General features: G+C 48.8%; 1 protein-coding gene across 5 annotated transcripts in view; it reads left to right on the forward strand.

Annotated features, from left to right (window-relative positions):
- Positions 1-23,829, forward strand: part of PTPRG (protein tyrosine phosphatase receptor type G) — a 658,718-nt gene that overhangs the window by 543,162 nt on the left and 91,727 nt on the right. For all 5 annotated transcript variants that reach the window (XM_015236580.3, XM_072941596.1, XM_015236598.3 and 2 more), the window contains exons 9-10: positions 16,337-16,521; positions 19,494-19,602. In XM_015236580.3, coding sequence (XP_015092066.2) covers positions 16,337-16,521; positions 19,494-19,602 — 294 coding nt within the window. The remainder of the gene's footprint in view (positions 1-16,336; positions 16,522-19,493; positions 19,603-23,829) is intronic.

The following is a 23,829-nucleotide window of genomic DNA, read 5'->3' on the forward strand; positions in this document are numbered from 1 at the left end:
GCTCTGCTTTTCCATGACACTACAGGATCCTAGGACCAATTAGAGGCTTGTTAACTTGGAGACCGTTCACTCACCCGTCCACCTTAAGGTCTGCTGCTGTCCCGCAGCAGAAGTGCAGCAGAGCCCACTTCCCTCGGCCCCTGGCCTGATGGTTACCTGCAGCACTGTGGCGGGTGCCTGCCTTTCTGTCAGGATGACTGGATACACTGGAAGAGAGGAAACAGAATTTGGCCTTTCAGTCCCAAGCGTGAAACACCTGGCAGTGTACGACACCGAAAGAAAGGGGGGGAAGGTCATCTTAACATTGTATTGTTGCCGAAGACAGACTTAGAACGGATGTCATCTGTAAAAAAATATAAAGCTTTAGATTCCAGTAAATGGAAAAGATATTTAGGCTCGGTGGATTGTTCAAGGGACATCCAATTCACTACTCTGTCCTTAGTCGGTAAATAACTTGGACAGACGGAAGGATTTAATGGGCTGTCATTTTAGTTATTCTGCAACACATCCCGGGCACATGGAAGAGCATTTTGGTGATTAAGTGCTGAATACAGTCTATTGTGAAGACTTTTGGAACAGCAAACAGAGGAAAACAACTTTCCTTCCAACAACATGAAACATATGGTTTATTAATTTAACGAAACCTGTTCAAACCACAGTGGAATCAAAACCACTTGATCTGATAATTCGATTTGATGGCTTAATTAAAGTGACACTGTATAATGTAATAAAAGCAGAGGAAACGAAGAGGACACTGGGCTGCCTGTGTACCCCTCCAGTCTGCTAAGCCAGCGCCGTGTTTTTTGGACAATACTTTTTTCCTTTTGCTGATGGAGGGATCTCTTTGTTGACTACATTGTCAGTGCTAAAGACGGCTTCCTATGTTGGTGAAAAGCAGTTTTTAAGGCCATATACCAGTGTGTGAGAGTGCCTGAGTAACTAGCCTGTTTCAAATCAGAAGACATTGAGAAAGAGCATCAAATTTTCCACCCAAAGTAGCCAACAAAGAAGTAAATCCATAATAGTTTTCACAAAGCATCTGACATTGAAATCATGCGGGTTTTTTTTTTTTTTTGCTGTTTTGGGAGAAAATATTAATGTTCTGTTTTCAGTTTAATCATTTCTACTCACCAAATTACTGAGCTTGAATTACTTGATCTTAATAAAAGAAACTCTGATATGAGCACTTAATTCCTTTGTAGGCAGCTGCCCTCCCAGAAGTTCTTCCAGAAAGTTACCTCAGCACCTCTAGAAACTTTCAACACCGGACAGCGCTAAGGAAAACACATTCTTTAATGCAGCCCCCATGGAGTGTTTAACACTCCCTTCTTTTAAAAAGAACTGTTACTAGCTCCTACTTTTTAGCCTGGGAAGTGATTAGGAAAGAAGACAGTAAGTAGGACTGTTTTGTAAGACTCTCCAGCATCCTGGGTTCTCACGCTTTTGAAGGTCATGCCATGTTCTGTCAGTTTAAATGCTCAGATCTCCCACCATTATTACAATTTTGCGTAAATATATAGAGTCTGGTAAGTTGCCTTTGATGGGTTGACGTAAGGTTGATATTTCTTAGACATTTATTGCACCATTAACTGCTTTGGGTTCATGTTTTGTAGCCAGTGAGTGTCTTTTCATGTGTCAGGCCCCTTAGCCACATTGAGGAGACGTGCCCGGCGCACCTATGATTAAAAAGGCTGCCTAGGGGTTTTCGTGGGCCAGGTGCTATGCTAGCCTTCTCGGTTCATCTGTGTTTTATTTAGTCCTCCAAACAACCCCTGGAAGGATTCACTTTCCATTTATCAAAATATTTGCTGAGCACCTACTATGAACAAGTTTTAGACATTAGAAATACAGATGAATAAAGAGAATAGTGTCTTAAGTTTGAGTGGGAAGAAACAAACACACAAGTCAACCGGCGACAGAGCTGCGCTGTTGTTGCGCGGATCACATAGGGTGGTAGAGTGTGGTGAGGCAGTGGGGAAGAGAGCTTCCCTGGATTGGGTATTCCCTGGTTTGGATAGGGAGCCAACTGTGCAAAGTTCTGAGACAGAAAGGTCATTTGCAAAGGTCCTGGGGCATGGGAACTAGCAAGGGTGGAAGTCTCAAAAAAATGTTTCTTGGTAAGAAGTTAAGACCCCATTGTTATAGCAGTGGGAAGCCTTTGGAAGGCTGTAAGGAGGGCTCTGGCAAGATCTGAGCAGGTTTTGAAACCCAGTGCTCTGATTGTTCTGTGAAGAATGTTTGCAGAGGACCTGGGGTAGGATCAGCAAAGCCGGCAGGAGGCTGATGGACGTATTCCCGACAGGATGACAGTGGTTGGTTGAGGGGGATCCTGGTGGAGGTAGAAGTGATCCTTTAGCGATGGACTTGGGAATAGAGCTTCTGAGATTTAGGAACAGCTTGGATGGAGGATGGGTGGGAGTGAGCCAAGAAAGAAATGCTGTATTATTGTTTCTCTTTAAGATGAGGGGTCTGAGATTCAGAGAGAGGAAGTGGTCCTCCAGAGTCCCAGCTGGGAAGTGATGTAGAGCGGAGATGTGAACCGAGATCCCCGTCTCTCCAGATACAGCGTTCTTTCCATTTGCCAAAGGACTCCAGCTTCCCTGTGAATCCACAAGGGGCCATCTCTGTCTTAGATTGTCATCAGGTGGCTGGAGCAGCACAGTTTATTACTCTGTCTCTGAATGAAGGAGTTTTAAGATTAAATGTCCTTAAGGCAGTCAGGTGCTCTTCCTAAAGATTAAGTGTATCTTCCTTAAGGACTCATTCGGCTCTGTCTTTATCTCTTTGGCTTGCTTTTAGGGGGTTAACTTGGGTCCTCAGGGCAGAGGTTACTGAGGCCATGATCACAGAGTTGGTCCCTGGGAGGGTCAGGGCACCCACTTGATGTGGAAGGTGGGGCCCCCTGGACGGAGGATCTTGTGCATCCTTGAGTCAACAGGACCTAACACAGTACCTAAAACACAATGGCTATGCAGTCATTGAATGAATGAATGAATGAATGAATCACATGCCCCTCCTTGGCTTGTGATCTTTTAAATGAGACAATGTAGGGAGTAGATAGTGCAGAGCCCGGGACATGGAAAGGACTCTGCAAATAATTCTACTTCCTTGTCTGTAAGTCAGCAGTGGCATCTTTGTATGTTCAGGACAACCTGTTAACGTGTGACATGATCACTGGAGAACACATTTCAGAATAAGGGGGCCACCTTCTCTTCCCGGCAGAAGTGCAGAGCCAGGTTGTCTGAAAGAGTTAAACCCTTTCCAGTGAATCCCACTGTCCTTTGTCTGGTCCACATGTCCTGTCCCATCCCCAGCAGCCCCACCTTGCACTTCACTTTTCTTAGCATCCTGTACTGCAGTCCCGGCAGGCTGCTCCCTGGAAGGCGCTGGCCCCAGCGCTGTACACAGTGGAGTCCTTGTCAGCCATCTAGGCTCAACTCAAACCCTTGAAGTTTCGGAACTACCATGCCCCGGCCACTGTGTCAGGGCATCGGCACCTTTCTGTTGGAGCACTTACCAACGTTGAAATTTTCCATGCATTTATGTATTTTTCCCCTAATATCTAGCTCTCCCACTACCAGATAAGCTCCATCTCTGTGGTAAAACTAGAATTTTTTTTTTCCTTTTTTATTTGAGAGAGCGTGCAGTGCTCACTGTTGGCTACTCAGTGATTATTAGGCTGGATGGATGATGACGACCCACACATGTCAGGTGACCGGGAGTAAAAAAGGATTCTTGCCACAAGAGCTGGCACAGTTGACACATTTATGATCCAGTCCAAGCTCGGTGCTCTGACAGGAGGAGTGTGGCCAGGCATTGGAAGTAAGACTCCATACCACTCCCAGCATCTGAAATCCGAGAGGCTCCTAGGATTTGGGAAACCTTCTTGCACTTTGACCATAAGCCACTTGGATGGTAGTGTTTGTATCAAAAAAAAAAAAAAACAAAAACAGAACTGTGGCTTGAGGGCTTTTCTCTCTGTCCCAAGGAACAACCACTCCACCACACCTAAAAGCAGAGAAAGGAGACGCTGGAAGTGCCAGGTGCGGGTGTCAGGACGCTCCCAGGCAGAGCCGCTTTATGGCGCAGGAGCTGTTGAGCTGATCTTGATTACAGATGCCAGGGGCCGTCTACCGTTTTCACACTTTATAAATACCACCTAATTACTTAATCCTCCGTCTGCAGGTGCGGAGGCAGATTTTGATCTTAGGGCCGACTTAGCCATCCTCCTCCGGCTTCAGCTTTTCTTTGCCCTCTGGAGGAATCTTCCTTGACATTGGGTTTATTTGTGCAAGCACCGTGGTCTCCTGAAGAGCAATCTGGAAATTAATAAAGACCAACAGCATCCTTCTCCCCAGAGCGACATGCCTCCCCTTTCTGTGGCTAACTAGCGCTCACGGCATGTGAAGCAGGGGGCTCCGAGATGTTTGCTGCGTCTCCTTGGAGTCACGGGAGGAAGGTAGATGGGAGACAGATGGTAAATCTTCCCCATTCATGCCACTGTTTATTCCACAAACAAACCCAGGTTAGTTGAGATTGTTTTTCTTTAGATACAAGGAGCATGGACCAAATCCTTGGCCTTCTCGTGGCCTAAGCGATGGTCTCGCCTCCCCCAACCTCTGAAACTGTCGGCAAAAGCACAGAAGTGGGAGCCCCCACTGCACCCTCTGGAATCGTCTTTCTCACTTTCTTTCCACGTGCAGCCAGCGGTCGTCACGTTGCTGGCTTCACTCCTGGGCCCTTTCTGGATAGGTTTTGTGATTCCAAAGCATGGTTTGGACCAAAATGAGTGTCTTGGCTGTCCCGTTTCCAGTCTGTGCCTGTGTTGAGAAGGCTCTGTCTATACGTCTGACCCTAAATGCTAACAGGTGCCGTCTACCAAGTGCACGGAGCCCTGTGGTTTCGACACAGAGGCTTCCAGGAAGAGAGGAGCCTTCTCGACGAGCAGTGTACTGAGCATTTAAAACTGTTGGTTTTCACCAGCCAGCTAGAAGCCCAGCCCCTCAGAGAGTCTAGATCTGAGTGCCCGCGGCAGCCCAGAGGCCGAGGGGGCCCCTTCCCTCGCAAGCGCTGCACAGGGGATTCCTGCCTGGGGCCTGCAGGGGCCCCTGTTGTTCATGGCCTGGTCTCTCCAGCAAGTGGCAGGCTCCCTGTTCTCTTCTTGGGACCTCTTGACCGAGCCCAGGAGGGGCTGCTGGAGGCCAGTTGCTCGGTATGGGAGACCAGGGAGCCATACCAGAGAGGGCCGTCCTAGCCAAGTGACTGTTTGGTGCAGATACCACATCTGGTGGTTGAAACACGGGTGGAATTCAAACAGTGGCGCCCCTCCAATGGCTTCCCTGAAGCAGAACCAGTAAGTAAGAGAGGCTGGTGCCAAGGGAAAATCCGACATTCAAAGCTAATAAGGTGAATATAGGGCAAGAGCCACAATGCTCCTTTTACATATAGTAGGTGCCAAGCGTAGGTGATACCAAATTCCAAGAGAAAAATTATTTCAAGGGCCAAATTGAAATGAAGGGGCAGAGGCCAATTGCTGAGGACAGCTATAGGAGTCTGAATGACCCGGGTGTTTCTTCATGATAAACGAAGCTGTAACATCGTCTCAGCTGAGGGAAATTGGAGACTCATCCAGAGAAAACCCACTTTCAGAATAAGGGCACAGGGCACTTGTCCACCTCAGACCTACACTCTACAGCAAGGCAGTGGGAGAGGTACCACGTAGAAAGGATGCTGTGCTCAGGTAAAGTGAGATGGGTCCACTGTGCCCTTTTGGCAGGAAATCACAGCATCTTGAGGTTGGAAGGGAGGGAAGGGCTTGGGGGCACATGGAACCCAGCCTTCCACCCAGTGTCTGAGAAGCAGCTGTTCTCAGCTGGCGCTGGAATGATACACCGCCCTGAACTTGCCCACCTCCCTTAGTGCTGAGCTGAACAATGCTTTTTCCTGCACACACAGGACGTAGGCACCTCCTGTGGCCTTTAGCTCTCTGGGGAAGAGGGATATCCCATAGGAAAAAGATTCCAAGGAGGTAGGAGAGGTCAGCAGTAGCGTAACGTGAGAAACTCTAAACCACGTGCTTCGAGGGCTGGAGAGCTGAATTTCTGCCTTTGCCTCCCCGGACACTGGCTGCCGCCGTCGTGTTTTGATCAGGTGGCTCTATTATGTGCACAGTGGAGACAGCTGATGGGGTAAGAAAGTTTTCCAGTTCCCTGTCTTCCAGGGTGATTGCCATGAAGAGCTCCTAATACTCAGTTGTTGGCCGAGGGACTGAATTGCACACCAGAACTTGCTCTTGGGAGTGGAGGGGAAGCCGTTGGGGAGCGTAGAAAAGACTCCCCAGCTGTATTAGGAAAGCTTAGTTCTTTCTCCTGAGTAGGGAAGAACCTGGTTCTCCACCTCCTGTGTGTTTCTCCTCAACTTCTACACAGAATCCTTTACTTCTGACACTTCCGGTCACCAAATGTGGGGGACAGGGGTTTCCCCACAGTAAGCAGTTCTCTGCAGCACCAGCTGGGTGTCCTATAGTTTAACTCAGTTCTAACATTGTCTGTTTGAAGACAGCGTCCGATCCCGCAAGGTAAGACCTCAGTCCCACAAGACCGCCCCCTCCCACTTCAGATGCCCGTCATGGAGTGGTGGGTCCCCAAATGACCCCCGGCTTCTGTCCGATGTGGTTACACGTTGGAGGCTCCCACAATTTCTTCCTCTGGGTTGATTAATGTGCCAGAAGGGCTCATAGAACTCAGGGAAACACTTAACTCATGTTTACCAGTGTATTAGAGGATATAGCAGAAGACACAAATGAACTCCTCTCCCCGTGGAGTTGTGGTGCGTCACCCAGTATATGGATGTGTTTACCAACCTGGAAGTTCCCCAAACCTTGTACTTAGGGGCTTTTATGGAGGCTTCATTGGGTAGATATGATCAATCACTAATTACGTTTGCAGCCTCTCTCCCCTCGCTAGAGAAGGAGCGGGGTGGGGCTGAAAACTCCAAGCTTCCTGTCACATCTTGGTCTGTCTTTCTGGTGGCCAGCTGCCGTCCCAGAGCCCACCCACCCAGAGCTGCCTCATTAGAACAAAAGATGCTCCTAGTGCGCCTGTCAGTTAGGAATTTACAGGGGTGTTAGGAGCTCTGAGTCAGAGATGGGATCAACAGCCAACTCTTAGAGAAGACGTACAGGTGATCAAGAAGTACGTGTAAAAATGTGCAGCACTATTAACCATCGGGGAAATGCAAATCAGAAGCATGGTGAGGTATAGCACCTCGCAGCTGTTAGAATGGCTGTTACCGAAAAGATAAGCGATAACAAGTGTTGGTGAGGAGGTGGAGAAAAGGGAACTCTCGTGGACTGATGTTGGGAATGTAAATTGGTGCAGCCACTCTGGAAAGTAGTCTGCAGGTTCCTCAGAAATTAAAAACAGAACCTCCCTGTCATCCAGCAGGTCCCCTTCTGGGGATTTATCAGAAGAAAACAAAAATACTGACTTGAAAAAAGGTATATGCACCCCTCCATGTTCATTGCAGCATTATTTACAAATACCCAAGATACGGAAACAGCCTGAGTGTCCATTGATAGGTGAATGGATAAAGAAGACATGGTGTGTGTGTGTATGTATGTATGTATGTATGAAATATTACTCAACCATAAAAAAGAATAAAGTCTTGCCATTTATAACAACATGGGTGGACTTGGAGGGCATTATGCTAAGTGGAAAAGTCAAAGAAAGAGCAATACTGTATGATCCTATATATACGTGAGAACAAAACAAAAACCAAGCTCATAGACAACAGGGAACTGACAGAGGTGAGGGGTGGGAGAAAGGAGTGAACTGGTTTTTTGATTGGTTGTTAGTTTAAGTAAATTGAATAGGTTTTTAAAGAAATGGGGAAAAAAAAAAGAATAAAAGACACTGTTACTGCTCTTACCACCTGAGAAATTACAAGAATTTTAGGAGCTCTCTGCCAGGGACCTGCAGCAGAGACCAGTGTGTATGTATTTTCTGTTATCTCATAACAGGTTGGAGCTTGCATTAGTTAAGACACTGTAGATTTAAAACTTGAAAGCGGTTGTCCTAGCGCTTGGCGGAACTTGAGGGCAGCTGTGCCCCATGGTCTCCCACATAATGAGAACGTGGTTGTCCGGCAGCGTCTGGCCTCAGGTCAGAGCTGAACCCAGCTCCAAACACTGCTTTCGAGACCTGGTCTTGCCCATCCTCCTCGTTCTCCGCTTGCCTCGCTGTGCTAGTTTCCTTTCTAGTTTTCTCACTGCAGGGCCTTTGCACAAGCTGTTTTTTCTGTCTGACATTTCTAAGCCTCCTTCCTTTCTGCTCATTTTATAAACACCTAATCATTGTGAAATTTGGATTTCAGTTCAGTTCACTGTGCTCAGCAAATCTTTCGTAACCAATCCCTCAAATCTAGGTCAGAGTCTTTTAAGAAATCTTTTTTACAGAGTTACTCTAATATTTGCCTTCAAAGCTTGTAGTCACGTAATCCTTACTGCCCAGAGTGTTTAACTTTTTTGGTGCCATGGGCTCTTTTAGCCATCTGGTGAATCCCACAGATTCATACTGATGGTTTTAGATGCATAAAATAAAATAGATTACCAGAGAAGCCAATTATCCTTGGATACTATGAAAATAATTTTTAATTGTAATAAAGTAATCGATCTGCTTCCTGATGAAGGCATTAAATTATAAAATCTAGCAGCGGCTCTAATAACTATTACGATTTTAAAATAATGATGGGCATGAAGGAAAATTTGAGATGTTGGCCATAACAATAATCGAATAGGAATTTATCTGTGATTTCTGTGGGTGATGTCACACAGGTTCTGCTAACACTACCGTGGTTTGTTTTCAGCATTTGAAATGTGAGGAAGTACTAAATTTTAGTTAGAGATCAGTGAAAGTAAAATGTATTTTTTCCCATCCAAGTTAACAAATTTCTGTGCATTCTATCTGGAGTCCTCAAGAAGCCCGAAATTAAGAACTCTGTTTTAGGTGGTTAAAGCAACGATGTCTGTTTCTCTCTCTGGGTTGTGATCTCCAGGAGGTCAGGGACCATGTCAGCTTGAGTTCTCATGTACCCCTAGTTCCTGGTCACGGTCCTGCCGTACAGTGGATGCTCAATAAATGTTTAACAAGAGCTGCTCCTTACAGCATCCTTTCTGCACATCAGCCAGCACGTGCTTGTGCATTTCATGCATTTGTCCCTGAAGCTTGCACCCAAACTTTATCCAAGACCACACTGCTGGTGTGTGCAGAACCGAAGTAGCGTCTCCAGAGTGAAAACTTGAATCAAGGACCCCTTTGGAGCTTAGACTCTAAAACAGAAGCAGTGATGGCGCTGGTCATCACTGATCAGCCCTGCAGAATTACCCTGAGAACTTGATGGCAGGATGCGTGAGTCACGCTGACTCGGCCCAGAGCCAGCCCCCTCAGGCAGGACTCTGCACCCTGCTCCGCCGCTTCTGTTTCCAGCATCCCCGTGATGGCCTGGGGGACCACAGGCTTAGCCTGTGTTTCTGATAGGGGACAATGGTAATTGAACTGCACCCAGTTGGAGGGCCTCAAAGGAGCTGGAGGCTGCTCTGGAAATTGTCAGGAGACCCACACTCTCGTCTTCCATTGAGAACAAAGAAGACCAGGGAGGCAGAGAGAGCAGGAAGGAAGCTTTTTGTGCCGAGTACTGTTAACCCGTGGAGGAAGCGCAGACCTGAGGCTTGCAGTAGTGACGCGTGGTGTGTGCGTGAGACCGTTCTCACCTTTTAAGCACTTGGAGCAACCCTTCTGACGTCTTTATTACCGTCCTGCAGATGAGAAAATAAACGTAGGCGGCGTTTGTGGAAAGAATGCACGTGATGTCCCCCTTCCCCCGCTGGTGTGGAATATGACAGACTAGGTTCCAGTTCTGAGCCCTCCTCCCACTCCCCTGTCCTTGGCGCAGCCCAGTGACTTGGTCTCGCAGGACCCCAGTGTCCTCCTTCACCCTTAGTGAAGAGGATGCTTGCATGGACCATCTGACATGAAGGCGAGGAGCCTGGCCCACGGTAGCTGGCAGCTGGCAGCTCCAACTGGATAGAGTTTGGATGTTGTAAGTCCCCAAAATGCCAGAGCTGACCCAGTTGTGGCCCTTTTGCCCCTGCAGTTTCCCTTCTGTCAGCTCTTGGGTGGGGGTGGGGGAGGTGACCCCCCCGGAGCACCAAGACTCCAGGTTTGAAGTCCCACGTGGTTACTTTGGGGGATTTTGTGCTGACCTAGGCCTTTTTGATACAGCCCTTCAAAAAGGTAACTCCTTCCCTAAGACCATTTCTTTGAAAATTATCCCGAAAGGACTGTGTATTCAAGGGTTCTTCAGCTAAGTGGGGATGGTGAAGAAAGGATGGGCATTTAAGCTGTCTGAGGCGAGGCTGCTGGCTCTGTTCACCTGAAAAGTTCCCTTCTGCGTTAGGAGGAGATGGCACTTCTGCTCTCTCTCCCCCGCCCCCTGGCGGACGGGTGGCATCCGTGTCCCCCGTGGTCCAGTCCCCTGCTGGTGTAGGATGCTGCACCTCTGCCTCCCACCCCCCACCCCACGGGAGCCGGCAGTTTGGTTTCTGTCGACAAGCTTTGTGAGAGTGGATCGGCAACAAACCACGGCACTTGAGCCGTGCTGTCTCTTTGATTCATGATCACTAGTTGGCTCCTGGCCCCAGGGGTCCAGTGGTTGGGAGGCGGCCCCGGGGAGTATTTAAAATCCAAAGAGTTTAAGGCACTTGGAAGTTACCCTGACTTTCACAAAGAACGTATCCCGTCCGTTTACCTAAAACGCCCCAGATGAAGAGGGCGTGGGGGAATCTGTCATTTACTTGTGGACCCACTGAGAAAATATCCTTGACACTGATGACGAGTTAGAGGACCTTGGGTGCTCTGCAAGAAGCCTCTTTGTTATTTAACAAAGGCTGGGATCATAATTAAAGGTGGTGCAGAATGAAGGCAGGAATTCTCGGAGCCAGCGCCGAGCAGCACCCCCGATGCCTGTGGAACGCAATCAGACGCCCGTGAGAAGGTAATCAGGCCCCTGAGAAGGGGGGGTCTGATGTCAGGAGCGCCTCATAGGGGATGCTTGTTTAGAGAGCCGGGTGGGGTGCCTCCCGCAGGGTTAAAGGGTTTCGATTTTGTGCGAAAGGATGTGTCAAGATGACTGGCCAACTCCCTGTGCTGAGTGCAGTTGCCGCAGCCATTGTCAAGGGTGTCGGGCACCTCCTGGTGCTCATTTTAGGTCAAGTGCAGAACTCACCTGGCCTGGGGGCCAGGCAGCTGTGGGTGAGGGCGGTGGGGAATGGTGGGGATTGTGGCAAACGTGAGCATCCCCCACCCCTGTCCCATCTGAGGGGGAGACTGCACCCGCTGCTCCGGGAAACCATTGCCATGGGTGGACGCAGGCCCAGTTTAAAAAGCCAGCCTTGTATGTGAAACATACCAATTCTTCAAACACTGTGTGTGCCCCTGGGCCTCAGGCCCACAGAGTCTGGTTGAACTGCCGTGTTCCCCGTGACCTTTACCCCAAGCCTGTGAGGAGGGTGTTACCAGGTAGTAGCCACCCATTTTACAGATGAGAACACAAGGGTCTGTGTGAGTCTGGCTTCAAAGCCCACACTTTCCTATATGCCAGCTCTTCCCAGCTGTCCCTTCTGTGTTACACACCACAGTGCCGCTTTCGTCTGTTTCATACTTGGAATTTGAAGGAGGTTTTGTTTGCCAGCAGAACTCGGCAGCACACGGCACGAGCTCTTTGGAGGATGTCTGGCCGCCTTACCTCCCCCAGCGGCCTGAGGAGCACTTTGAGGAGGGAGCAGAGGGGCCCGGGGGCACGGGGGAGACCTGCTGGGGGGAAGCCTGGGCTTCCAGGAGACTGGGGTGGGGCCTGGCTGGGGAGGGGTCAGTGGGGAGCGATGAGGTTGGAGACATGGAAGGGGGTCCCGACATGCGGAACCTGTGGCCAGGGGCAAGGCTAGGGAGTTGGTTCCGTCTTCCCAGCCTGCCGTTCCTTCATTCCGTGTTTGTAGAGAGCTCTGAGTTAGCGCCAAGGATATGCAGCAAAGAACACAGAAGTGCTGCCAGCCAGCCCCGTGGAGCTTGCCTTACCTTCCAGTGGGCCGTGTGATCACTCCTTACAGGTGGTCCACGAGGTCAGTAAGCATAAGGCCGAGGGACACTAGAGCAGGGAGAATCCTGGCTCTGTGGACGAGTGGGGCTCTCAGGCTGGGCTGAGGGGCAGAATTCGGCGCTAAGAACACAAGTGCAGCTGGTAAACGTGTTTCAAAGAAAAGTTTGGCTTCCCTTTCTTCTCTGTGTCTATAGAATCAGCCAGCCACTGACCCATAGGCCAAACTCTCCCACCAGCACCCTCTCTACAGCCAGGAGCTGAGTGTGGTTTTGATATGTTTAACAGTTGGGAAAAAAAAAAAAACAAAAGATGTCATGACACGTGGAGATGGTGTGAAATGGGAATGCAGGCTCCGTGACCAGTCTCACAGGTGCACAGTCACACCCATTCAGCCACAGGCGACCTCGGCTGTTTTCGGGCTTCAAAGGCAGAGCTGGGTAGTTGTGACGGAGACCCTGTCTGTGGCCTGCAGAGCCAGACATGTTGACCGTCTGGTCCTTTGCAGGAAAAGTGTGCCCACCCCTAGTAACCTGCAGGTGCCTCAACCAAACCTGGCCCAGAAACCCCAGCCTTGCTCAGGGAGGTGGAACCCCGAAGGGAGATTTCTTGTCCACCTGCTGCTCTTCCCTTAGGCTGGGACAGACAGGGGCCCAGTGCTCCCACATGGAGCCTGGGACAAGTGTGGGCCTTTGGAGGTGCCACGGTTACTGAATTCCCCTGGCTGGTGGTCCAGGCCTGCTTCCTTTGTGAACTTAACCCAATATTTTCTAGCCCATTGAGACAGTGGGGTTCTGTCCTTTCATTCAAAACAGTGATACTGAGGTCTCTTTATTGACAAGGAAATATTTCCCCGACGTATTGAGTAAAACAGATTCACTCACAGGGCCGTGATGCATTATATCCCATTTATATCAAATTGTGTGTATGTGTTTTTCCCACATCTATGAAGAGAGATCTGGATGTTGGATCCGCAGAAAGTTAACAGTGGTTATCTCTGGATACTGGGGTTTTTGGATGATTTTTTAAATTAACTTTCTTCTCTTTACTTTTTTGGACGACTTGGGTTTCTTCTGAAACACATTAACATGAATCATCTTAATCAGCCAAGAAAAACCCAGCTATTTTAATTTCAAAGAATAAATAAGAATGGTTGCATCCACATGTGGGTGATGGAATTATTTATGTGGTTATGATGTAACTGTTAGAGATACATGCATCCCTGTACAGCTCTCGGCTAATTGGAGCCGGGAAGTGATGGCTTCAGAATCCTGGAGATCAGTAGGAACATGGTAGGAGGTGAGAAAAGATGTAGACGTCAGGAAATCTGACCTGGTCATCACTGGGAGAAACAGACACTCCCCAATATATAAACCTCCTTGGTCCGTTATTCGTGTTTGGAAAGATCCTTTCCTGATTTCCACCTCCCCTCTCTCCTCCCTGGGTTAAGAAGCTGTAAAACACTCAGAAGTCAGTGTTTTAAAACGGTCTGTTGGCGCCACCTAGTGTCCACACTCTGCCGTTTCACCCCCCCTGTCTTGCTGGGAGCCTGCCATCACATTCTTTGTTTGATGTCCCTGCTCTGGTGGCATTTGCGCAGCAGGCAGCGAAATGCCTCCCGGGGTTCCGCAGGGCAGTGGGAATGCCTCATTAATTTATCCCTTCCTTCCTATCTCAGTCGCACAAAGCAAATCTGTCCAACTGAAGCGGGGTTTGGCAGTTGAAGAGCAAAAGGATGCCTCCCTGTCATAACCAATCTCCGCTTTCCTCCAGCAGCTCACTCCTTAAAGCTGGATCCACGGCTTCCAGCAGGAAAGCCGTCCTCCCCAGGGCTGCCCTGGGCTCGGGGCTCTTGAGTAGCAAAGAGGGGAGTCTGGTTCGTGGTGGGCTGCTTCGCATGTGGTTGGGCTCCCGGGAGAAGCCTGAACCAAACCCTGGCCCCCTCCTGGCCCATCCTTTACAGTGCTGCTCCCCGCCTGCTCTCCTGACCCCAGCGGCATCCTCACCGCCTCCCTTGCCCTCGCGCCCCCTCCTTGCTCAGCACGTCACCGGGCCTCTTAACTCTGTTAGCTCTAGAACCAGCTCTCCCCCTGGTCTCTCCCAGGTCCTGCAGCATCGCCCCGCGGGCCTCCCTCCTCTGCTCTTAGCCCCTCAGGGCTCTTCTATGCTCAGCTGACGCTTCAGGGAGCTTTGTAAAGTGCAGACCTGCTTGTGTCATTCTCCGGTTCAGATCCCGTGGCTTCTGAGTGCTGTTGGGTAAAGACCAGAATTTTCATCTGGGCCTGCGAGGCCTCCCACTCCACTGGCCCCCATCTTGTTCCTGGTGCCCTGATCCAGCCCCACTGCCTTCCTTTCCACGCCTCAGGCCTTCTCCCTCCCCTGGTTCCTTAGCCTGCTCTCCCCCACTTCTCCTGACTCCCACGGAGTGCATCTCCACTCAGTTCTCAGTTGGATGTACCTTCTTCAAAGGCATCTTCCCTGGACCCCATAGCGTGAGTCAAATCTTCTATAATCTGCTCGGAAGATATAGCCCTGCTCCCCCGACCCCCTCCCCATCCTGGCCTGTAATAGCAGCTCCACACCTGCCGTCCTTTGATGAACCCCGTCTCCCTCTTAGGACCAGTGGTTCTCATCCAGGGTGATTGGCCCTCCAGGGACATTTGTGGTGGTTTTAACTTGGGGGAGGGGTTGCTTTGGGCATCTGGTGGCCAGAGGCCAGCATGCTGCTCACCATCCTGCAGTGCCTGGGACAACCCAGTGCGTCAGGCAGAGGGAACTGTGTATTCAGGGGCCCAGGAAATGAAGGGAATGTGGCTTGTTGCAGGAACAGAAAGATGCCAGTACACGAGTACAAGAGCAAAGAATCGTCTGGCCCAAGAGGCCAGTGGTGCTGAGGTTGAGAAATTCTGCTTTAGACTGGAAGCCCTACGGAGGCAGGGACCATGGCCTCTGGCAAAGAACACGTTTGGAGGTCCAAAATGTCCCTGTTCAAGGCTGACTTAATATTCTCAGCTCTTTAATGGGTTTGTCCGTAGATAGATGTGGAACCACCACCTCCCTTCACACCTGCCAGCCACAAGGTGTAAGCAGAATTAGCCTGGCTTTTCCTTACGCCGCCACAGCAGGACAGTTACACAGCGTCCTGCTGGTCCAGAGAACGTCCTCCTGGTTTTTGATGCCTTTGCCTTTAAAATCATTTAATGTCTCATTTTAAATTGTACTTGTTTACACTCTGATCAATAAAATTTCATCTATAGTTTCAGTTAGTTGGGACGTTCCACAAGTCAAATGACCTGGCTTCTAAAAAAAAACCATTGTGGAGTAAAAGGCCAGATGACTGTGTTGGATTGAAAGAGGTTAAAGCCTTTTAACAACCGAATACAATGTGTGATGTCGAGAGAAAGGACTATAAACAATCTTTTGGAGACATCTGGGGAAATTTTAATAGGGACGATATATCACAGCATTTTCACGTTAGTGTTTATTTTCTTAGGCATGAAAGCAGTTTTATGGGGACGATCTTAATCAGCTTGGGCTACTATTAAAAAAAAAATACTGTAGACTGGGTGGCTTACAAGCAACAGAAGTTTATTTCTCCCTGTTCTGGAGGCTGGGACGTCCAGGATCAAGGTGCTGGTAGATTCACTGTCTGGTGAGGACCCACCTCCCAGGTCACAGACAACTGGCTTCTCACTGTATCTCTCTCTGGGGTCTCTTAGAAGGACACTAATTCCATTCACGAGGGCTCCACCCTCGTGATCTAATTGCCTCCCAAAGGCCCCCACCTCCAAATACCATCCCATTTGGTGTTAGATTTCAACATACGAATTTGGAGGTTGCACAGACACTCAGAGCCGTGCCGTTACACAGGAGAAAGTGCGTATCAGGAGCACAGACTGGAGTATTAAGGAGTGAAGTTCAGGATGTCTGCAACTTGCTTTCCGTGACTTCACAGGAAGACAGTTGAGCATGTGTATGAGTGTGTGTAGAAAGCAGTTGGGGGTGGTGAGAACAGATGTGACAAATTGTGAGCAGCAGGTGGATCTCGGTGACAGGAGTCTGGGTGTTTCCCGTCCACCGTGTCGACTTGCCGAGGGTGCAGTCTTGCAGGACGCGGGTGGGAGGGGGCAGATGGTCGCATGGCGTGTGGTGCCGGCAGGCCCTGAGCTTGGCCGCGTGTCTTCAGTTTGCAGCTCTCCGCCCATCCACATGAAGGTGCAGCCCCTGAACCAGACGGCGCTGCAGGTGTCCTGGAGTCAGCCCGAGACCATCTACCACCCGCCCATCATGAACTACATGATCTCCTACAGCTGGACCAAGAATGAGGACGAGAAGGAGAAGACGTTCACCAAGGACAGTGACAAGGACTTGGTGAGACCTCCCTGTTCCGCTCGGGGTGTCTGCTCCCCCTGCAGCTGTGAGAGGGGCCCCGGGTGCCTCTCCGGGGTGTTCTGTCTGTGTTGTGCCAGCCCCGCGCTGTCTGCTGAGGGCGGGTCTGGGCTACAGCAGGAACTGTGGCATCCTGCCCTCCTGCTGGCCGGCTCCGCCACCGAGAGAAGCCAGTTAGCTTCTTCATAGCTGGCCCTTCAGAATGGACTGCTTTTCCTTCCATTATTAAAAAAACCCAGAAAGCTTCTATGAAGCCCTTTGTATCTGATAGCGTGACTGTCCGTATTTAAGCGAGGTGTACAGACGTGCATTCTCAGCATCCTCCCAGCACGGAGCAAGGGCGATGTCGGTCCTCGCTGTTCCTATTATTGCAATTATCACCCTCCGCTTCCCCTTCCCGCTGCTACTCCTGTCACCCCCACCGTGCAGCTGTCTGCAGTCCCCGCCACTCCCTTTCGTCCCATTCGATCTGCCTCACCCATGCCTGCCTGCTAGACCCCGGGACCAGGTAACTTCTAACCGCTGTCCTCTGCTCTCAGACGCTGCAACACCTGGCTTCACATCGAGCTGCACATGCCCGATGCACCTTCTCCTCTGAAGTGTGCCTAAATATTTAGTGGCCGGCACCCAGCAAGGCTGTTCAGAACAGCTGTTTGCAGAAGCTGGCTTCTTCCCCTGGAAGAGCAGTGGCTCCAACAAGCGCTGCTCTCGACTTCTTTGCATAGAAACTCAGAGTGACACGTTTGGGTTTGAAAGCCTTGCGTTCATTGTTAATCAAAAGAAGGCTTTGGAAGAATGGGGCGCACGATCTTCTGCGCACGTGAAAAATGTAATAGCGCCGAGTGGGATTCTGAACACCTTTATCACTTCTTTTTTTTCCTCCCAACCCAGAGTCAGTCCCCAGGGCCCATTCAGTCAGTTACAGAATAATAACTTTTCATTTTGCTTTAGATGGAGATTCTCTTACTTCATTTCCATTTATATTTTCAATTTCCCCACCAGACATTGGTATCTGGGTCACATTAGGGGACAGTGAGCTTTATGAAGTCAGAGAGGAATCCACTGAAAGGCACCCAAGGTTATGCTGTGTTTTAACCTTTCTCTTCTCACGGCTGCAAGTCCATACAGGATGTGTCTCTTTCTGAAGTAAAGATGGCTTCCTTCATCAGCAGAAAGTAACTAGGTGTTGGTTCGGTTTCTTATTCTAAGTGGAAAATAATTAAATGCGCGAAGATGAATAGATACCGACTTGGAGTGAATTCCAGTAAATCCCTGCATAGCTGGGGTGAAGATTTTGCTCTGAATAGAAGATGGGGTTAGAGGTTTAGAGCAGGAGGCATAAATTAGTTTCAGAGAAAGAGATGTAGAGGGCAAAATACATGCTTTGACAGCAAGTTCTTTTTTTATAAGAATTTCTAGGGGTAGTTATTTTCTTTGGGGACACACAAAGTTAATTTTCTCAATTCCTCAAGCAGTTGAGCGTGCTGGCTCAGTGGCAGCAAAACTATCCTCTAACTTACGATTCCTGGGGCCCCGAAACCTAAAAGTAATACTGAGCGTTTTCCCGGCATTTTCCAGCGTTCATCTCTCTCTCTCTCTCACCCTCACTGCAAACCTGTGCGACAGGTGTCCGTGCGTCCCTTTTCCGAAAGCAAGAAATGAGGCTCTAAAGTGAATGACTTGACCCCCACCTCCTGCTCTCACCGGGAACCCGTTTGTTAGCCAGCGGGTGTGCATTTTAATGCCTGTCCAGAGGTTTTCAGTAGCTGCGTCAGGGGAAACCCACTCGGTGGTTAAGCGCCCCAAGCTGCTGTCTGTGTTCGGCTCCAAATTCATGATCCAATGACGAGACACTTCATCCATTAGGGAGTCTCTGAAAATCCACTGCTTTTGTTGTTTATTTCTTCAGGAAGCAAGTGCTCCCAGCTCTTTAGGTATTGTCCAGATTTTGATTTTTAAAGGCTCTTGGAATAAAGCTTTGAGGACTAGGGATCTGGACCTGGCTGGTGACGTTTGACCAGAGATTGGCTGACTTTTTCTAGAAAGGGTCAGAGAGTTAAGATTTTAGATTTTTAAGTGCTCTTTGTCCTCAGTGGATGACTGCTCACCTCTGCCATCAGAGGGTGACAGCTGCCACAGCGAGCAAATGAATGTGTGTGGCTGTGTGTTGATAAAACTTTATTTACAAAAACCAAACAGCGGGCCGGACTGGAGCTGTGGGCTATTGGCCACCCGCTTTGTTGGACCAGGGGCATTCTTTGCGTTGTGTGGTGTGGGCTGCCTGTGAACGAGGTTTGTCCATCCTGTGTTGTACAGCACTCACAAGAACCCTGGGAGGGAAGTATTTCTCTCCCCGTTTTACAACGAAGGTAGCAGAAGCCAAAAGACATTGAGCAACTGACTTGGGGTCACACAGCTGGTGGGTGGTATGATACAGGCCGACCTCTTGTCTGAGCTGTAGTCAGGTGCTCTTTTAGCATTGTGCCCCATACTATCCAAGGTCACGGTTCAGTGAGACCTTTAAACTGCAAAGAAACACACACACACAGATTTTGTCGTGGCTGTTCTAAGCTCTGCCTGGCTCTGGAAATTCAGTGTGCTTGATAATTCTGGAGACTGTCTAGGGTAGATCATTCTTGCATTTGTAATTGCTTGAAGTCCAGCCTTCTGGGCATAAAGAGGGTTGAAGACACTTTCCAAGCCAGAGTCAGCCTGAGTCAAGACTGATTTTTGTTCTCTCATTTTACACGTTTCTGTGTAGAAAACCGATTCCCAGGCAGGGACACTTCTGGACACTCGTTCCTTTCAGAGCAAGCCTTCGGTCAATGGGGACGCATCGTGTCTGTCAGGCTTCGCCGTGGTGCCCAGAAACCTAAAAGTGACACTTCACGTCATTCTAGGCATCAGGGGTGCCCTTCACACCAGCTCACTGCCCGTTCTTCCCTCCCTTGCAGAAGGCCACCATCAGCCACGTCTCACCTGACAGCCTTTACCTGTTCCGAGTCCAGGCCGTGTGTCGGAACGACATGAGGAGCGACTTCAGCCAGACCATGCTGTTCCAAGGTGAGGCGGCGGCCGGCCTGCCTGGCCTGCCCGCCCCGAGCCCCTCCTCCCTCGTGCTTTGTCTGTTCTCCCGGTCAGGTGCTCAGAACAAGGACACAGGCCTGGCCTGGGGACCTGCGGGGTTCGCAGTCACACCTAAAAAGCCGCAGGAACTTAGGCCTGGCCGTTAGTGGCGGTGGAGGGGTACTTCACAGGCCAGAGGGGGCTAGAAGAGCAAAGTGTGGATCATCTTTTTAATTGTTCTTTTCCAACCACGGGGAACCGAGTATTTGTCCAACACAGTGTCAGATCGCATAACTGCCTCCAGGTCATGTGGAGGACACCACCTTTGGGTTTTTAGCACGATTCGGGAAGCTGATGGAGAGTCCAGTGGAAAGATCCCGGCCAGCACTTGGGCGGGGCAAGAGGATCATTCACTTTGGTGCAGAATTTAAAGGGGGCGCCAGGAAACTCGGTCATCGAGATATGTTCTATTTCAATATGCCTCACAGAGTCCTTGTAGAATGACATGATATGATGCCTGCTGAGTATTAAGGCAGAGCCTGGTACCAACCATAAATATCCCCTGAAGATTTGTTTTGATATAAAAAATGATAAAGAATGCACCCCAGGGTGAGAAGTCCTCCGGCCTGGATTCCCTCCGAGGACCCCCTCTAGCTTTGCAGTTTCGCACTCAGTAGTGAAATGTTCTCTGCTAAGGTTCACATTATCTCATCCTTCCATTTAAAGTAATTGAAATTAGCACAGCTGTGTTTTTTTTCCCCCACATATAAATCATGCTCGCCGTGTCCACCTGTGCCCTGAAGGTACTTACGGCCAGTCTGCCTGTGTTGAGGAGTGTCTGCAGGCTGAGGCCAGGTCCGTGCCGGCCCAGGGGAGAGATCCTGGGAAGCCCTAGTGGGAGCTTGCTGAGGCCGGGGTCCCGAACTTTGGGCACATAAATCACGATTAGGGCTCCTTTGTACTCTGACTAAGAGCCCGGAATCTGCAAAACTGCCTTTCCTGATTAATAGGCCCCTGAGCTCGCTGGCTTGTGCACGGACTTTGAAAAATTAAATGTTTGTAATGTAATGTAATTCCAAAAGGCTTCATCAGCTATAAATTCCAAGCCCAGAATATTTAAAACATCTCATCACAGTGACATTCCTTCATCTGCAGACTTTCTTTGCTCAGAGGTGGCCCTGTGTGTACCCGCTTTCTACGTTGGGTTTGTCCTGCATGTTGACAAAGGGGCACACAGGTCCTTCACTCCTCCCCACAATGGCCTTAGCATCTTCCCTAGAGCTTCCAGTGGGTCGTGCGAAAACAAAATCTTCAGGTGAGCTAGCGCGCCTCTTCCTGGGAGCTGGCTCAGAGTTTGTGAGTGGTAGAGGCCAGGGTACAGAACTCATCAACTGTTAGGACTGACGTTTTAAATGGGAAAGAGAAAAAGCTTAGGGAGTTTTAAGGACCCCTTGTTCAGAAGAATTCAGTTTCCCAGGGATAAAGTTTCCATCTGGTTTGGGAGCATGAGGAAGCCACATGGAACATTTACATTATTATAGTAAATAAGACAATATTTATGCTCTGTAATGGGATGAGTACATTATATTTACCTTACTGTGTGGTAAATACGACAGTAATACTGGTAGGCAGTATCTGTAGAGTGGCTCCCAGGGACACGACATTTGCCCGTAAGTTATATCATCTGATCTCAGGGCAGCCTGTAATGCAGGTGTTTCTGTGCGGAGGGAGAGATGATACTGCAGGCAGTCAAGTAACCTACAAAAAAACAAAAAAACCACTTGGCTACTCAGCTGAGGCTGATTTCTTATTCCAAAGCCCGATCGTTTATACCCAGCAACGGACCACCCCTAAAGCATAACTGTTACCCTGTGTCCCTGGTCTTTGATAAACGGATAAAAAGATTGATTACTAAGTGTTCGAAAGCCTTTTTGCAGCTCCCAACAGTTATGGGAAACAGGGGCTCTTAAGCTTTTTCCTGGAGTCACGGACCCATCAGGCAGCCTGGCCAAGCCAACAAGATCCTCTCTCAGAATGGTTGCAAATAAATCAGTAAAATACATAGGAAAGAAAACCAATTACGTTCAAATACAGTTGTCAAAATATTTTAAAGGAACAAATTTGGGCTGGAGTGATCTGTGCACTTCTTTTATGAAAGTATCAAATGACAAGTGGCGGGGTCTGCTAGCAACTGTGCTTTCTGAGTAGCGAGGAACCTCAGTGATATTCCGAAGGAGCTGTGCGCAACTCTTAAGGCAGTGGGAAAATACGTGATTGTAATCAGAGAGAGTTGCAGGATGCTCCTGTGAATGCAGCTGAGATTCGGAGCCTGCGTTCCTCCCGCAAGGACAAGGTTGCACCCCAGTGAGAGCTTCGTGAGAAGGCAGGTGTCATCTTTCCCCCCGTCCCTGAATTCCATCAGGCCTGGGGGCTCCTGATCTGAAAGGTCCTATAGAAACTTCCTAGTCACTGCGGCTGGAACTGACCCCGGTGGAAACTGTTCCAGATCGATGAAAAGCGGGCTTGGTGATGGAGTGGCTACCGAGTTTGCTGGCCTTCAATTAAGGCCTTTGTAAAGGGCAGGGAAAGCACGTCTCCTAGGAAGCTTTCTTCCTGTCTTAACAAAAGGAGGTGCGTGCACCTGTCTGAGGCAGTACGGTATCGATCCTGGAGCAACTCACTGGTGGCGGTGGATTATATTTAGTGCCAGGAAGAGCCGCTTGCTTCCTGGCTGCCTTATTTGACCTGGTTGTATTGACATCTCGATCAGTCTGTTCTCCGCATTTGTCTCTTCACACGTTCCGCTTTCCAGCTGTGCAAAATGATATATGGTTCAGTTGGGGGTTGCAAAGGCAGGTGCCCCGGGGCCCAGCAGGGAACATGTGCAAATCGGGAGAGGACCGTCAGTGGATATTGGAGATACGCGCCCATCAAAAAGGGATGACAGATACTCAGCCCTGGCCAAATGTGGCCCCGCAGGAAGGTGATCTCAGTTTTGCCAAATACTGTGATATTTTTAGGATGAGCAGGAAATTGGGATTTTTTGGTGAAAGCTGCTGTTTATAGCATTGGCAGCAAATTTTTTTTTTTTTAAAGCTTGCAGGGCAAACCAACAAAATTGTGCCAGGCACTTGCTGCTTCTGGTTTAGATAAAAACTCTAGCAGGTACAAGTATTTATTTGGGGATTTAACGTTGTTTGCTAATTTTTCAGTGCCATAAATGAAGCAAACTTTTCATTTATATAGCACTATTTTTTGAGGTAAGCACAAAGAAGCAGTTTGATGTATTTTCTTCAGTTATGCTGTTTAACAGAGAAAAGGTGGGCACAGTCCATCCACAGTGAGTAGGTAAATGAAACATGGTACATATAGAAAGTAGAGTATTACTCGGCCTTAAAAAAGAAACCCTGATGCATGGGCCAGCATGGATGAACCTTGAAGACTTAATGCTAAGTGAAATAAGCCAGTTACAGAATGACCGGTAAATAGAGATGATTCCACTTAGATGCACTATCCAGAGCAGTGAAACTTAAGGAAACAAGGTGAAGGATGGTTGCCCGGAACTGGGGGGAGAGGGTAAAACTGGGGGTTGTTTAATGGGTACAGAGTTGCCTTTGGCAAGATGGAAAAGTTCTGGCAGTCTGCAACACAACAATGTGAATACACTGAACACTGTCAAACCCGTACCCTTAAAAGTCTTGAAGATGGTAAGTTTTGTGTTAGGTGTAACTTTCCACAGTTAAACATTTTGCATAGTTTCATATTGTTTAATAATAACCCATGGGTATACAGAACTACCAGAAGGGACAAACACCAGGAAGAGTAATCTGTGATTAATATAGAAGAATCTGACCATTTAAAGCAACCATGGCAATATCTCTTATGGGGTTTTAATACTTAAGTAGATATAAATATACAAAAATGAGTCATGCAAATAATTAAATTGTTGTACAATACTTACATTTTTAGGGAGAGGCAAAAGTACTCATTAAAGTTAAACTGTAATAAGTTTAGGGTGCATATTATAGTCCCTGAAAGGCTAATATAAGAAATTATAACCAAAAAGACAGTAGAGAGGATCAGTGGAATAATATGATTACATTTATACAAAGTTCAAAAATAGACAAAACACTGACAGAGGTCAGAATGGTGGTTTTCTTAGGGAAAGGAGTATTGACTGGATGGGTGGGCGTACATGCAAACCTGCGGTGCTGGAGAGGGTCT

The sequence above is a fragment of the Vicugna pacos genome, chromosome 17, assembly GCF_048564905.1.
Source record: "Vicugna pacos chromosome 17, VicPac4, whole genome shotgun sequence".
Lineage (NCBI taxonomy): Eukaryota > Metazoa > Chordata > Mammalia > Artiodactyla > Camelidae > Vicugna > Vicugna pacos.